General features: G+C 31.2%; 1 protein-coding gene and 1 long non-coding RNA gene across 12 annotated transcripts; one reads left to right on the forward strand and one right to left on the reverse strand.

The window, feature by feature from the left end:
- The first annotated feature begins 648 nt into the window (after window positions 1–648).
- LOC112030738 (importin beta-like SAD2) lies at window positions 649–4,696 on the forward strand. Of its 11 annotated transcripts, none has more exons than XM_065769521.1 (5): window positions 649–710; window positions 977–1,005; window positions 1,311–1,505; window positions 1,586–2,330; window positions 4,149–4,696. In XM_065769521.1, exons 1-4 carry the CDS (start codon window positions 694–696, stop codon window positions 1,651–1,653), a joined length of 309 nt encoding a protein of 102 aa, XP_065625593.1. In that variant the 5' UTR covers window positions 649–693; the 3' UTR covers window positions 1,654–2,330; window positions 4,149–4,696. The 11 variants fall into 11 exon arrangements, 4 of the variants coding, with proteins under 4 accessions (XP_065625593.1, XP_065625594.1, XP_023919174.2 ...); XR_010627434.1 differs by adding an exon at window positions 1,168–1,223 and having other exon boundaries at window positions 674–710; window positions 1,311–2,330; XR_010627438.1 differs by lacking the exon at window positions 649–710 and adding an exon at window positions 1,168–1,223 and having other exon boundaries at window positions 721–1,005; window positions 1,311–2,330; window positions 4,149–4,295; window positions 4,415–4,696.
- Window positions 4,697–11,538: 6,842 nt separating this feature from the next.
- Window positions 11,539–12,033, reverse strand: LOC112030726 (uncharacterized). Its single transcript, XR_010627429.1, has 2 exons — window positions 11,828–12,033; window positions 11,539–11,716 (listed from the first exon to the last, which is right to left on the reverse strand). It is a non-coding gene; the product is annotated as an uncharacterized LOC112030726 (long non-coding RNA).
- Between the last annotated feature and the right edge of the window lie 4,233 nt (window positions 12,034–16,266).

Here is a 16,266-nt window from a genome sequence, read left to right on the forward strand (position 1 = left end):
TGACATTTAGTGAAACATCATCCATCTAGACTAATAATTAGGGAAACAAAATTGGTCATCTTGCAAGTGAATAACCAACAGAGTTACAATGCCTATGCTACGGTTACATGAAAAGTTAAAAACTAAGTAAAAAAAGGTAAGGTATTGCACATCACCAATAGAGTTACAATGTCTACGTACACAAAAAATATTAAAAGTTAAGAAAAAAGAGGCAAGGTATTGCATATCCTTTGTAATATGGATTAAGATCAAGTGCACCTAATGCAATAGTAATAAACGATTGAGATTGAAAGTTGAAAAGAGTATCTTCCAATTTCAACCATTAAAATAAAATTTTTGAAAAAAGTTAAAAAATGAGATAAAAATTGATGTGTGAGGAAAATTGCACCAAATCCAAATCCTTGTAACATGACCGGATTCAGATCATGTGCAATACTTAATGCAATTGTAATTAATGGCTGAAATTGAAAGTTGAAAAAATAATTTTTAACCTCAACCATTAAATAAAATATATTGAAAGAGAGTTAAAAAATTTTTTTTTTTTTTTTTTTTATTTAATTTTTACGAAAGAAGATTGAGTTAAAAAGTTAAAGTAAAAAAAAAAAAGTAAAAAATGCAAAAAAAATTTATGAGGGAAAATTGGTGAATTGCAGTAGGTGGTGGCACCTGATCTCAATCCAATATGACCAAACTATGCCAGGAATTTGCAGGTACTCCGAAAGGCAGTTTAGTCTACCTCCAAAAACTCCTCCTAGTTCAAGAGCAAATTTTATCGTCTTTGGTCAAAAAAAAAAAAAAAAAAGGAAAAAAAAAGAGCAAATTGCAAAGCTTGTCTCGCTCCAGTCTCCGCTTCTCTCTCTCTCTCTCTCTCTCTCTTTCAATTTTCCATTTCAATTAGGGTTTCTTATTGTCGTTTATTTTAAATCACAGGCGTGAGCAATTTTCCACTGAATTTGAACTTTTTTGGTGATTACAGGGAGAGAGAGGACTTGGACTTTGCTAGAGGTATGTAAGCTATGATAAATGGAATATATTTTTGAACTTGTTCACTTTTATGATAGTTTTGATTTAAACTATGCAAATTTGATTAGTCCGGTTCTAGAGTTATTTAAACTTATGAATGAGGTTGAGAATGAGGACACCTTGTCTTTATTTTGGAGACTATAGTGGACAAGTTTGGGGAGGAGATGGCACCTTAAGCTCTTGGGTTATGCCAGAATTTGGTACTGTTAGCCTCCATTTTTATTTGATTTTACACGTATATTCAGATGTGCTTGACAACTTATTTTTTTTAATAAATATTCAAACAGCTGCATTTTGGAGGTGCATGAACACAGCTGAAGCTGAAGATGAAGCTGATGATCCTGGTGCTTTGGCCGCAGTTGGCTGTTTGCGTGCCATTAGCACAATTCTTGAATCAGTGAGCAGGCGTCCTCAACTCTTTGTCCAAGTTGAACCAACGTTGCTCCCTATAATGCGTAGAATGTTAACAAGTGATGGCCAAGGTATGTATTCTTATACCTCAATTTGGCTTATTTTTGACATTGTTTCTATTCTTTTCTGAATCTTTTTATTTCCTGATAAGGTTTTGCTGCCAAAGAGGATTGGTGGGCCTTGTATATGTTGTTATCAATAACTCTCAAGGGTATTTAATTTGATTGTGTACTACGTTTTTTTTGTATATATTGGATTCTTTATCTTCTTGAGTGTTTGCTGTTGACAGTTGTTTAAAGGATTGGTATTTCTGCTATTTCGTATGGGTACGTAAAGGGTTTCTGTTTCCTGTCCTTGTGCCTTCACATGTAAATATACACAAGCACTTCTGCGTAAAGGGTAATTCTACTTTGCTACCACTGTTCATTTTTCTGTTGAATTTTCTTGTGGCTTGCCAAGTAAAAATTTTAATTTTTTTCTTATGCCCCCTGTCTTTGAGTTTTGATAATACTTGGCCCATTGAAAATTACAAAAATAATGAGAAACTTTAAGGTAATGCCCCCTTCAATTTTTTCTTCTATTTGTTTTGTTTGTTTGTTTGTTTGTTTGTTTTTTTTTTTTTTATTTTTATTTTTTTTTAAAGTAAAACACTCATTTTGTATTAGTTTCTCATTTGTTCTATTATTATTCAATTTCTACCACATATTTCATAATGCTACTGAAGGAAACAGAGTTGGCACTATGACGAGTATTTCTTGCACATTTTTATTTTAAAGTATTGTACTATGGTGTGCATGTAACTTGCTAAAAGCTTACTCTGTGGGAATACAATTGATTATTGCAGGACCTTGTGTATGCTTCCGAAAAGGCAGCTCAGGTTCATGTGCACCGTAGTGGTATGATTTCTGCCTATGATCTGTATGAACTATTTATGTACGGATTGGTATGTCTATTCACTTTGCACTAAAAAGAATAGAACACTAGGTTAGTTGTTTATATCTTTCTAGTTTTAAGCAAGTCTGTAAACAACTAGATTTATTAATCTATCCCTTAATATGGGCTGCTTATTTTTTCCTTTTTTATTCAGTCAATGGATGTATGGATCCTTGGTACTTAGTTCTTTCCATTAAAACACAGATTTGGTGCTTTTCCAATTGGCCTGCACAAATTTGGGGGTTCTGAAGTTTGAACTATGTGCTAGCAAACATGACTTTGAAAAACAGCCTAAAAGGTGCTAATCATGACAGATGAATTCATTGTATGACATTATTCTACAGGTTTAGTTTGAGTCCATACAACACTAAAGAATAAAAAGGACAAGGGATAGAAATGCTCATAGATATTATTGTTAGGAAGAGCTAAACATCAAAAGGGTGAAATGACAAGGCTCCTTTTACAATGTCAAGGCTCATTTTACTAGGATCTGTTGCTCTCAACTTGACTTGAGTGTCATCCAGATCTACGTCCCTCTTGAATCTATCTTTGGAGGTGGCATAGACCATCTTGCTTATCACTTTTGATGTATCAAGTTGACCTGAAAAACAAGAGAGTCAACTTTCATAGGCAACATTACATACAAAATTGTTTATTATTTTGGCCTTCAATATAATTGCACACCTCCAAAGAGGAGAAGCGTTAAGCCTGGAAGCCAAATCTAGTTTGGCATCCAATTTCTAGTTCTATTGTGTCATTAACATTTTGAGAGTAGTTACATTACTTGGGAAGCAAAATTTGCTATGATTTTTTCGTCAGAATTTATGTGCACAATATTCCAAAGGAGAAACATTAGTCTTTAAGCATGCATATTGACTTACTTGAGGAAAAGTAGAATTACTTTGCAATGAAAAAAATCTTGCTTTCTGGAAATTCTCATCAGTGATGAAATACAAATCATGGGCAGCAACCATTGTCAGGCAGAGACTCTACAAAGTCCTCAGGTTTCATCTGGGCTTCCAAGTTTCTCCACAACCTCTTCTTGATTCTCCAATTTTGAAACTAATGAACCAGTGATTCCTCTTTACTTTTAGCTCCAAGAATTTGAGTTTACACTCATCACACAGCCATTCCAAATGCCGCATTTGCCTAATAGATATCATCATGGATTTACAATACACACGATAGGAATTTGTTAGGATAGGAAAACAATATCAAGAAATGCATATCAGCATTTATTTTAGTATACTACACGTCATAGTTATTGGACAAAGCATATTATCATCACCAGATTGCATCACAACTAAGTGGACTTGCAAGCTTACACAAAGAGATGATGAAAATACTACATGCTGTTTATTTTGTTAAAATGTTCTTGTGGAACAGAAATGATTTTGGGACAAGTGGCACAATCCTAGGACTATTTTCTAGATCTGCTTTACCTAATTTCTAAAAGAAATCATTTACTTTGATGACTGATAGAATATATATAAATACGATGTTTCTTCCTATAAATGTCCAAGGCAATCCAATTTGATAGTATAAAATCAATTTTCAGCTCATACAAGCACTCATCTGTTAAAAGTGGTAATCTATATGACTATATCTTGCCAAAGGCAATCCAATTTGATTTCTCTTTCTATAGCCCATAATGTTAAAGAGATTCATGTCTGTGTGAAAATTTTCTGTACAATTCTCCTGTTAATTCAAATAAGAACTTTTAAACTTAACTATCAAATGGGTCTAGATGAGTAAATCTTGTAGCTTTAATTCATATTCAGGGCAAGTGTTTTGAGGCAAACATCTATCACAATGTAGCAGAAAATGTCAATTTAGAACTACAAAATCAGGAAAATCTGAATGTGGGGGACAACATGAAATGCTACTAGACTTGCTACACCAAAAGTTTAGCAGTTCAAGCTTACCAGGTATTCTAACTAATAGGCTTTGTTCCATTCCTAGAAGACCTGATACTTGGGATGCATAGTTAGCTTGGGCAATAGGAGTTCTAAAAGGCTGAAAAGCTTTGTTGTTATCATTTTTGAAGATTCTTGGATTGCTCTTATATATCCAACTTGGATGGAGAGAACTCTCAATGGCATGAGAACAACTTAAAGATGAAAAAACTACATTCAATATTATTGTCGTAAAGGTTAGATGGACTGGCATCAAGCTGGCATATTGTGAATTCTGCCAGAAACAAAGGCTGTGTTCTTCTTGAAATATCCCTATGACTGTATTTGATTCTAATTCTTAACCTTTGTATTTTTCTATCTTCTGTTTGCTTTTGATGATATGTTGTCCTGCAATCTATAGTGTTTTATCCTTATTGGATTGGGCTCTTTGTATTGTTTTGGTTCTTTTTTGGTACTTTGCTAGTCTTGTTTGCAATGTATTTGTTTCTAATGAATAAATCTCATTCAACTTAAATAATTAAAAAAAAAAAAAAAGATATTTAGGAAACAAAAGGTTATACTTAGCTAATCAATATTGCTTTTTTTTTTTTTTTAATGATGAATATGTTCTCATTCGGCTAAAAAGATGATGTATAGGGAATCAAAGGTTGTGCTTAATTAATAAAGACAGTGATGGTGAGCCCATCACCTGGTTAGGCAATGTTGCTTCCTTCATTATTTTTGCAAAAGCTACTGCACCTGGGTCTAAATGAAATTTGATATCATGTTCCTATACATTTATTTGCTACTGGTATGCAGTTTCTTAATTCCGAATTCAGAACAAGCATCTCAAATCTATAAGACGGGGGACATGACCAAGAGGCACTCAGCTGAAAGCTAGTAAGATTTGTTTGGCTGAAGGCCTATGTAATATGAAAGCTTGTCTTACAATCTATTTTGGACCAATTTTGCCACCCTACCGACCACATGCACCCGATCTTTTCTTATTTTCAACTTCAGCGTGTCTCACACGCTTCTAGTCAGCTTTGCATTAAACCAATAGCTGATTTTGTGTGGACAAGCTCATAAATGAGCTTTGACCAATCAAGTGGGTACACCCAACCCAACAGACACTGCACTGCACTGCAAATATGATTTAATTCATATCTAACTTTCTACCGGTGGAATCTTGTTTTCAATTTTTGGTCTAGTTTTTTAGATGAATACATGACATATGGTTCATTTTGAAATGCAGAATTCATTTTAAAAAGATTTGAAAGCACAATGTTACGGAAACAGTGCAGGCACTATGATGATTTTTTTTTTTTTTTTTTTTGAAGATTTGTTCGGCACTATGACGGTATTTCTTGAACATCTGTATCGTATAGTTTTGTACTATGGTGCACATGTAATAATGCTAAAAGGTTTACTCGACGTCAATACAATACCATTGAATTGTAGTTAAGCTGGATGCCTAGGAGGTCTGGTCATGCTGCTCATTCTCTTCTTCAGAAAGCATTAAACTAAGCATTTCATTTTCAACACAGTAAATTAGAGAAATAACGCCCATTTTTAAAATTAACTACTATTTTTCTTTTAAGAATCCCAAAATTAAGAAAACTTCGACCAGACCTTACAAATTACCTAAGGTTTCTTAAAACAAGAAGAGCTTTACCAAATCCATTTGCAATTTATAAAAATTCTAAAAAATTAGGAGAACCACAATCAAAATCATTAAATTTAATTAACAGTATATAAATCAATATTAACCAAAACAACTAGTGTAAAAGATCAAAGATACCAGTATACTACTCACGACGTCTACTTTTTTTTTTTTTTTTTTTTAAGATAACGAATTAACCATACTACTCTCTGTATAAAGTAGTTGACATTGTTAAGAGTCTTGTAGTTCAATTGGTTAATACCTCTGTATGTTTTCATCATCTCCCCTATTTTGTAACCATTGAATTATTTATTAAAGGGTAAATTGCAAATAAACCTAAAGTTTGAGTGTATTTGGACTTTATATCTAAAATTTCAGAATTTGAATTTAATGCTCTGAAGTTTCAAAATTTAAATTTTACCCTCTAAATTTTAGAGGTGTTTGGATTTTACTCTTTAAAGTTTGGGAGTGTTTGGATTTTACATCCAGAAATTTCATAATTTAAGGGTGTAAAATATAAATACTTCCAAACTTTGAATGTAAAATTCAAATTATAAAACGCTAGGTGTAAAATCTAACCATGTTCAAACTTCAAGGGTAAAATTCAAATTCTAAAATTTCAGCATGTAAAATCCAAACAACCTTTTAAGGGTGTAATTTGTAATTTATCCTTTGTTAAAAAAAAAAAAATTAATTGACTCTCGCACCTCTATTTTTTTTCTTTGACTTGGAGACTCAATATCCTTTTTTTTTTAAGAGTCAAAAGCGAAAATGGAGACTCATCAATATTTAGACTTTCAGAACCCCACTGAAATTTCACCCCATGAGCAAAGAAAACCCAGTGCATACGGTATTAGATTTCAATGTCCCTTATTCCCATTAAATGAATGTTGATTTCTTCTCACAAGCATTGATTCTACAGCCACACCGACTCGAGCTTCATCTTTAGCTCAATGTTAGTGTGAAAGGGAAACAATTTTTCTAAGTCAAAAAGTTTTGCCCAGCTTATATAATTAGAGAGACTAAAGAATTTTTATAGTGTTAACTTCTATCCTTTTTTTTTTCTTTCTCAAAAAAAAAAAAACTTATATCCTTTTAATTTTTTATTCAATTTTTACCTTCATGACTTCTTAAATTCTAGCATTAAGAATTTACTAATATTCATCAAAAAAAAGAATTTACTAATATTGATTCTAGCGTTAGTCATGAGTAGTTAGTGGGTGAATGGTTTTTGAAATCTAATATTGATTTTTAAGCTGTAGCTTTTGTTAGCTTTGATTATTAATTCATGATGTATTAATGCCATTTTCTAGAAAATAGTTTCTACAAGAATGTACGGTTTTTTTTTTGGAGGAACAGTTTTGTGTTGTTTGATGTGTTATATACTTATCTTACAGGCTAATTATTTTTTTGTGCAATTAAAACTACACTTTTTTTTTTCGATTGTTTCTACATACCAACATCAACATACTCTTTTTTTGGTTATTGAGTTCATACTGGATTACTTGATTAATTAGAAGCTTAATATTTTTCATGTGTATTTTATAATTTAATCATTAAGAAGGGTCATGTTGATATTTTGTGTGTGTGGATAATGGATATTATGGAGAAAACCTACCCCCCCCATTATTATCTATAGGTTTCTAAACCATTAAAAAATTCGCATTTGTTTTCTCTTAAAGTGAACGGTATTTTTTTGGATGGTATTAAAGTGAACAGTGTTGTTTTTGGATATATGATCTCTTTCTACTTTTAGAAGTCTCTTCACAAAATAATCTCTTTCTTAAAGCATATTTATTCATTTCAAAATTTCAATTTTGAAAACCTAATTGTTAAGATCAATGTGAATTAGATAAATTAACAAATAATCACACCAAATTATATTATATACCGCACATATAGTAATAAGGGCAAGACTTTAATGGCTGTGCACCTATCATCATTCCACAACCATTTTTTATTATGTTTAAAACTAATGAAAGCGACAGCAGTCAAGAGTTTTATAGCTCAATAAGCATTTTTTGGTGTTTTTAATGAAGATATGAATGTTTAAATCTACCTTCCCCATTGTATTATCAAATTATTAGAATATATATATATATAGATAGATAGATAGATAGATAGATAATGAAAACAAAATTGTTGAATCAAATAATGATAATGAGAAGTTTGGAAAAAATTTAAATAAATTGCTCCCGCTCACAAACTTTACTCTATAGTTCCTAATCATGAATTAAGGAAAATTAAAATGTGTGGTATCTTTTAAACATGGAAAAAAGAAGAAGATTTTTTTTAGTGGAGTTGTGGTATGCCTTTGTCTTACAACATCATCCCTTCTTCATGCAGTATGTGTTTGTTTCTTAAAAATAAAAAATAAAACCTCCCTTGCCATAAATTGCTAGGCCTCTATTTCATTTTGGAATTTTCCAAAATTAAGTTCTTTTTGAAAAGTCATTAAGTAAATTTCCTAACGCACCATTTATTTTATTGAAAAAGTCAATACCCAACTTTCACTAAAGTTTGAATTTAGGAGGGTAGTTTTGACAAATTGTACCTTTTTTTTTTAATGTAAAAGATAACGTATTAAATGATCTTTCCTTTAAAAGTTAGATTTTCTTAGCAAGCCTAATAAAATAGAACAGAGAAAATAGGTAATTAATTATCCTACAGCTGTTAAAAAAGTGCATTGTGTGTAATATTACTTGTTCTACCCTCTATTCAAAGATACCATAACTTTTACCCTCTATTCATAGGTACCATAACTTTTAAATAGAGTTTGTAGTAAACCTTTGAGTTAGTATTCCATCCTCTCTCCCCCGTGTGTGTTTTTTTGTTTTAAGATAATTATCCCACATCTCTTGAGTGTATAACGTTTAGTATAACTTGCTCCACCCTCATTTAAAAATTGTCATAATTTTTTAGTGTAGTTTATAGTTAGAATCCCAACCCCTCGCCCTTGTGTGTATTTATTTTTCAAGAAAAGAGAGTAATTATCCCACAGCTCTTAAGAGAGTATCCTATCTCTTAAGAGACTATGTTATGTATAGTATAACTTGCTTCACCATCCCATAAAAGTTACTATTGATTTTAAATAAATTTTGTAATGTGCCTTTATATTATAACCCCCTATCCTTTCTCCCCTGTGTCTTTGTATAATAATAATAATAATAATAATAATAATAATAAAACATGAAAAAACATATGCATTTAACTTAAGTCTTGTAAATGGTTTAATTGCCACTTCTAATAAGCTTTGCTTGAGAAAGACATAGTTTGTTCAACAATTTTCGTTGTATAATTCGAAAAGAAAGGTATTTTAGAGAGACTTAAATATTTTATTTAGAATGAAATAGAAAATTTTAAATAATGACTTTAGTCCTTGAACTATATGTAGTTCTTAATTCTATAATTGAATTTTCGATAATCTAATTGTAGTATTTATTCTTTGAAATTTAAAAAAAAAAAAAAAAAACCTTTTTATATTTTTTATTTTTTTTATAGAAACGCACGCAAGGAAAATAGAAAGGGATTCTAAACTTCTAATACAAACATTGTAGATGTGCCATTCCCCACCAAACATTGTAGATGTGCCAGCCTAGATCAATTAGGACTCCTCGAGTCAGATCATGGAGGAAAAAGATTTGACCAAGACTAAGATCGGTGGGATCGTCAGTAGGGTACAGATGTGCAAGCAAGATTATAGACATGACTTGGTTGACTGGAGAGAGATTGCCAGTTGACATAGTTGTGGTACCCAGAATTAGTTCTCCACCCAAAGCAGTGCAAATGAATTAAAGCTCAGAAACATTTCGAGATGAATATTGAGAATTGTTTGTTTGAGTGTACTGAGGGAGATCAAATAGGGTAGAAATGATCTGTGGCGTGATGATATAGTAGGATCCCCTTAGGTATGTCCTCAAAAAATTGTCTTGGCGACGAAGATTGCAGTAGAATTCATGCACAAGATCTTCAACGGGACACATTGGATCAATAAAAATAGTGTCCCATTCCCTTTGACTCAGCATGTTGAAGATGGGAAAAAGTATTTTGTATCAAATAATATCACGTCATTTATATCAAAACTCAATAAACAAGAAATATGTGTATAAAAATAATTACCCACTAACACGTCTTTCATTTATTAGTGAAGTTGTTTTTTTTGCTGACATATCTTACATTTATTGAATTTTGATACGGCTAACATGGTATCATTTGATACAAAAATCAAATACCTTCAGATCATTTGATACTAAAATCAAATACCTTCTCTGAGGATGGGAGTTCCTTGGAAGGTTTGCCATTCAACTCAATGCTTAACAACAAAGTTGGCGTATTGAACTTCTTGAGTCATAATGATCAGATCGTGCGTGTTGCAGAACTGAATGTTTCCAGACGCTGGACTGAGTTCTCGTTGGTCTGGGAGTTTGGCTTTGTTGGGTGGAGGAAGAATCAGACATTTTTCTTTTTCCTCTTGCATTTCGGTGAGGAGGAGAAGATTTTGGAGACTACAAAACAAACACCACAAATCCTACTAACACACAATAGATAGCAGAGGGCATTAGTAGCGAAACACAACGACAAGCCAACACAAGGTGCACTAATGGCGTAGGCACATGACGCGATTAGGAATACCCAAAGATGGTAAAAGGACACCATTATGCCAAAACATGATCAAAGATCATAATTCATAACCAGTCTCAAGAAGAGATTTGATGGCCAATGGAACAACAAACGAATGATAATGTTCACTGGAGTATTTTATCGAACACTTATAAGTTAACCCGATATCTTTTGGCAATATATGGCTTCTTATACTACCAAAAAAAGCGGGCTATAGCCGCGTTTTTTGTAAAACGCGGCTATAGCTAACAAACGCGGCTAAACGCTCAACCTATAGCTGCGTTTTACAAAAACGCGGCTATAGGCCCAGACGAATAATTTTTTTTAAAAGGACCTATGGCTGCGTAACGCAGCTATAGCTACTCTTTAACTAAATAATTTTCTCTCTCTAATATCCAAAACACAAAAAACATATCTTAAAATTTTATAAATGGAAGATAAAAAAGAGACTTTCAGGTCCCAAATCTCAACCAACTCTTAATCCAAAGCGTGGAAGTGTTTTTTTTTTGGGGGGAAAATTAAAAAAAAAAAAATATATAGACAATGCTAATAAATATGATTTCAAGAAATTTTAATCAACGAATAACACAAGGAAAAAAAAGTATGAAGATCATCCTCTCTTTGAGGTAATAAAAAACAGAAAGGTACTACACAAATAATTGCTTCCCCATTAAAATCAACGGTTGTGAATGATGAAATAAAATTTTCCACAAATTTTTAAGGAAAAAAAAATTATAACAACCAATACATTAAGACAGTACAATCGGTGAACAATTAGAGAGAATTGAAATTTGATTCAGAAAATGATGCGACTCCACAAAGTGAAAAGAAGGAACAACCCTTATTTATCCCTCATGAAATAACCCACTGAAATACTGCCACACTTACAAATGAAATTTACTAATAAGAATTACAAACTAATTTAGCAGGAAAAAAAAAAAATCAAAATTCGAACTAACCCAACCTCAGACTTAAAAAATGTGATCTCAGTAATTAATAAAAATAAAAATAGATATATTATATAAACATAAATGAAACTGAATAAGAAATTACAATCTTCAAATTAATTAAAAAAATTATTAATTCCAACCTCCACTACTTGAAATTTTGAAATTGGTACCCAAGACTTACACCACTTGAAATTCAATTTTGAAAGTAGACGTAAGAACCCCTGGAGATACAAAAGAACAAATTATCAAACATAGAAACAAATATTAGAAAATGCTTTTAAATACTTAAATATGCAAAATATAGTGGCGAAATATCCAAAAAATAAACTTACTTGAACATTTTCTTCAGAAGAGTTGTACAGACTTAGTAGCCAAGTCGAATATTATCGTGCATAAGACTGAGTAGCCCTTACAGACATCAAGCAACCAACTGGTCGACCCCTATCTTCCTTCGCTTTCACCAGGTTTTTCCTCGCACTTTCTTCCTTGAGCCTTTTTCCTCTCACAAGGGCCGCGTTATGTAGACTTCCAGCTGGCATTTTCCTCACATTTTTTCCTTGGGCTTTCCGCTTAGTTTTGTTATTATTTAAGTTCTTGCTACGTTCTTTAGTACTATTTATGAATTTTAGTATTTTACGATACTATTTCAATTAATTTTTATTTTTATTTATAATATTTTTAGCAAAAAATTTTTAATTTTAACAAAATAAGTAGATCCTAAACAGATTCTTAAAATAAAAATTTAAACACCTTGACCCTAAAATTTTTTTTAGTACAATTGAAATAAGCTTAAATATAATTTTCTTAACAATATTTTGGTCATTTTAAACACACAAAAAAAGCCCAACAACAAAAGTAAAAAAAATTTCATCTCAAACCTAAAAAATAGACATGGCAAAACGGGTCAGAATTTTCTGACACGACCCGTTTGACCCGTAACTCGTTTGACTCGCTTAAAAATGACCCATTTTGACCTGCGACCTGATTGACCCAACCCGAACCTGACCCAACCCGATCCACCCGTTTTGCCACGTCTACCAACGTCGAGTAGATTGAGATTGAGATGTAATTCTTATAAAATATTTACTTATTCTTCTTCACTTAATATGTTATGTACTCTATTAAGTTGGTCATTTTTTACTTGCCACCTTCATTTTCTCTTCCTACTTTAAACAGATCAAAAATTATATCAAGATTAGCTTCTAGAAAGCTGGAACAAGAGTTGCACCAAATTTGGGTATCAAGTGTTTAGTGGTAATTGGTAAGTGGTAACAGTATTACCAGTGAGAATCTAATCACAGTTAAGGAACTCAGAAACAATTGACAAATTGCATCTATTTCCCTTTTTTTTTTTTTTTTCTTTTTTGAAAAATACAGGTCAACTCAACCCGTCTCGCGACCTGATTGACCCGTTTTGACCCGACTCGCCCGTTTTGCCATGTCTACTAAAAAAATACCTATTTAGATCTTAACAAATTTGGAATAAACTAATAGAAAATTCTTAGTTTACATTGTAAATATAAGATTTAAATTGTCTCTAAACAAATGTGTATTGTACATTTTTTGTAAATTTGTATAATATTACACACATTTGTTTAGTCTATAATATAAATCTTATATTGATAGTACAATATTAATGTATCATTGTCCTAAACTAATAGAAAAAATATTTTAAATAGTAATAACTAAAGAATGAAAATAATTAATATGTTCATTGTATTAAGAAATAATATGCTAAATGAACTTATAGTTTATGTAGGGACTCAGTTTGGATTGACCCTGAGTATGAATGGGTTTTCAGCCCAACAAGCCCAAACAATAAATTTTTAGAGTATGGGTTCAAGAACTAGTACTGTGTGACAGGAAAGGTTCTACTCATCAAGTAACAAAGGATACTTTAGGTTCGTTCCTTAAAAAAAACTCTCCTCGGCTCTCTTTCAGTCAATCTCTCTCTTCCTTTTTTCTTTTTTCTGCCAGAAGTCCTCTATTATTTCCTTCATTCCTATGTTATATACTCCGTTTTCCCCCCATTTCCATCGTACACATGTAGTTCTTATCTTGGGAACTCCTTTCTGTCCCATCCAGCACCTACCGGAACTTTTAGCTTAGTGGCCATAAAGCTGCTTAATTACTGTTCAGGTATCACTTTCACATTAATGCGGCCAGAGTGTTAGCTGGAAAGCATTTAATGTGGAGGTGATGGCCTTAGAAGATATTTGCTATCTTCCCCGACGGCCCCTTAAGTTATATCTAATTTCCAGTTCAGATACAATTTGGCGGAGTCTCCCCAATAACATGAAAGTTTCATTCACCTCGGACTTTGGTGTCCTCGGACGTGTGTTATGCCGCTGTATATAATATCTACTCGTTTCTCCTATATTACCCATTTAGTAATAATAAAACTTTTTTAGACTATCCTCAGATAATGAAGTGTCCTCGGATTGGGCCGTTGGGCCCCGAGCCCACTTATGAGGATTACTATCCCTTTTTAACTAACAGGCCCCACAGTTTATTTTTTATTCTTTTACTAGTGTATTCTGTGGGCAAATTTGTAATAAGAGATCTTTGTAAAGTGCAAAATTTATCTCTTACCCAAAATACATTTTCTTGTTGACCACTTAGGAAAAAATCCTAGAGTCGCCACGGTCTCACATAGTCACATTGTTTCTTTAATTATAGGGGTACATGAATTTCTCTATGTTGTTTTCAATTCCCAAATAAAGAAATAAAAAATTCATTCCCTTCATTAAAATTCTAAACAAAGGAAGTGACTAAATATTATAAAATTATTATTTTCATTCATTTCTATTTCTACTTCATTTCTTTTCCTCCTCCCATCAAACAAGCTGGGAGGGAAAGGAATTGAATCATTTTATTACAAATTTACAATATTAATGTTAAACTCATATTTTAAAATAAATGGTTGAATATATAGTAGTATTTTAGGAGTTCTAATAAAAAAATTATTAAATTTAATTTTATTCTCTTCAATTTCTCCTAATTTGGGAGGAATGAAAATTATGAGTTTTGAAGGGACTAGAATGAGTATTTTGTTCTACTTATTCAATTCCCTCCCACTTAAACTCTTAAATGAGTGAATGAATTCTTCATTCCTTCCATTAAAACTCCCAAACAATAAAAGTGAAGAAATATTATATTCTAAATTTTTTTTTTCTTTCCATTTCATTTTTTTTTCCCTTCTTCCAAACAAGCTGTTAGGGACAAATTGTATAAAGGAGACACACAAGTCCATATTGGTGACTTTTCTAAAATGATTAAGTTTGGCTACAAATCTAATTGGAATCAATGGCTATAACTCCCACCAAAATTATTAATATGACTACATATTTGAAAAACCTAATTATTGTCTGTTGAATTACATATTCTTTATGTTTTAATTATGCATATTAAATTTCGTATCAATTAAATGTTATTTACTATTCCATTCATAAACACACTTTTTATGCATAGTTTTAGAGTATAAAAGCTTGAAATTTAAAATTTTGATTGATGACATAGTTATTAATTTTCAATTTTTTGAAATTTTGCAAGTATAAAGGATGTAAGAAGAAAATATAATTCAATACTAGATTTTTCAAAATTTAAATCCAATAAAAAGATATTAAATTGATTTATAGTCATTAACTACAAGTAAGATTATAACTAAATTATATCCGTTCAAAAAAATTCCATTTTTATCAAATACCACTTAAAATATTTTCATTTTCTTTACATTTTTTTATGTCAATTATCGAAAGAAAGGAAAAATAAATAAAGAGGAAAATTATTCTTGTTTTTTCAAAGCTGTAAAAGTTATATTTTGTAGAAATATCAGTCATTGCCTCAAAATCGCTGATCTGATACAATGGATTCAGAATCAATCATTCAATCCAAGCGATCAATTCCCAATTCTTAAATTGAAAAAAGCTAGATCAATCACAACAATTCCTAGTCTCTTTTAACAGTTGTCAACCTCAAGTGTGAAAACAGTGACATCTTTCTCAAAATAGCAGTCAACAAACAAACGTGATAGCTTAACAAAAACAAAAAGTGAACGCAAAAGTCATAAAGTGACCTGATGGAGTTTCTTCGGTCATTGACAATATTTGGAGGGGAAGAAAATAATAATAAAATTCAGAATTTTTTTTATAGAAAAAATGAAATACTATTTAAAAATGAAAATTTTTTGCAACAAACTTGGTTGCAGATTAAAAGACTACAACTCCACTCAATATTTTTTAAGGACAAAATTTAGTTACAAATAAAATAAATATTTACTTTATATTTTGAAAATTTAACCGTTAAATTGTATGTTATTTACTTTATGCTCTTAATACACATGTCAAATTTTGTGTCAATCGGATATTATTTACTATATGATCTATAAGCTTATATTTTATGCATAATTTTAAACTGCAAAAATTTATAATTTATTGATGACATAGTTATTGATATTTAATTTTCTAAAAATTTTGCAAGCATAGAAGATATAAGAAGAAGATGTTATCTAATGGTATTGTCAAAATTGACATTCAATAAAAAGATATTAAGTAAGGTTGTAGCCTTAGGCTACAACCAATTTTACAGCTAAACTTTGTCTATCTTTTAATTTGATGTAAGTTTTGACAAATCTTCTATTAGATTATATTTTCTTCTCATATCCTTATGCTTGCAAAATTTTCAAAAGTTCTATATCTATGTTATCAATCAAATGTTTAAATTTTAATTTTTTTTTTAGTCTAAAATTATGCATAAAAAGTTCCACAAAAAA

Source organism: Quercus suber, unplaced genomic scaffold, assembly GCF_002906115.3.
Source record: "Quercus suber isolate HL8 unplaced genomic scaffold, Cork oak 2.0 scaffold_1184, whole genome shotgun sequence".
NCBI lineage: Eukaryota > Viridiplantae > Streptophyta > Magnoliopsida > Fagales > Fagaceae > Quercus > Quercus suber.

Bases quoted from the DNA above. Each gene is read 5' to 3' on its own strand.
- LOC112030738 (XM_024063406.2), top strand. From the start codon at position 1,121: ATGAGGTTGAGAATGAGGACACCTTGTCTTTATTTTGGAGACTATAGT. The intron at 1,506-1,585 runs GTATGTATTCTT...TTTCCTGATAAG, and splicing joins GTTAACAAGTGATGGCCAAG to GTTTTGCTGCCAAAGAGGAT.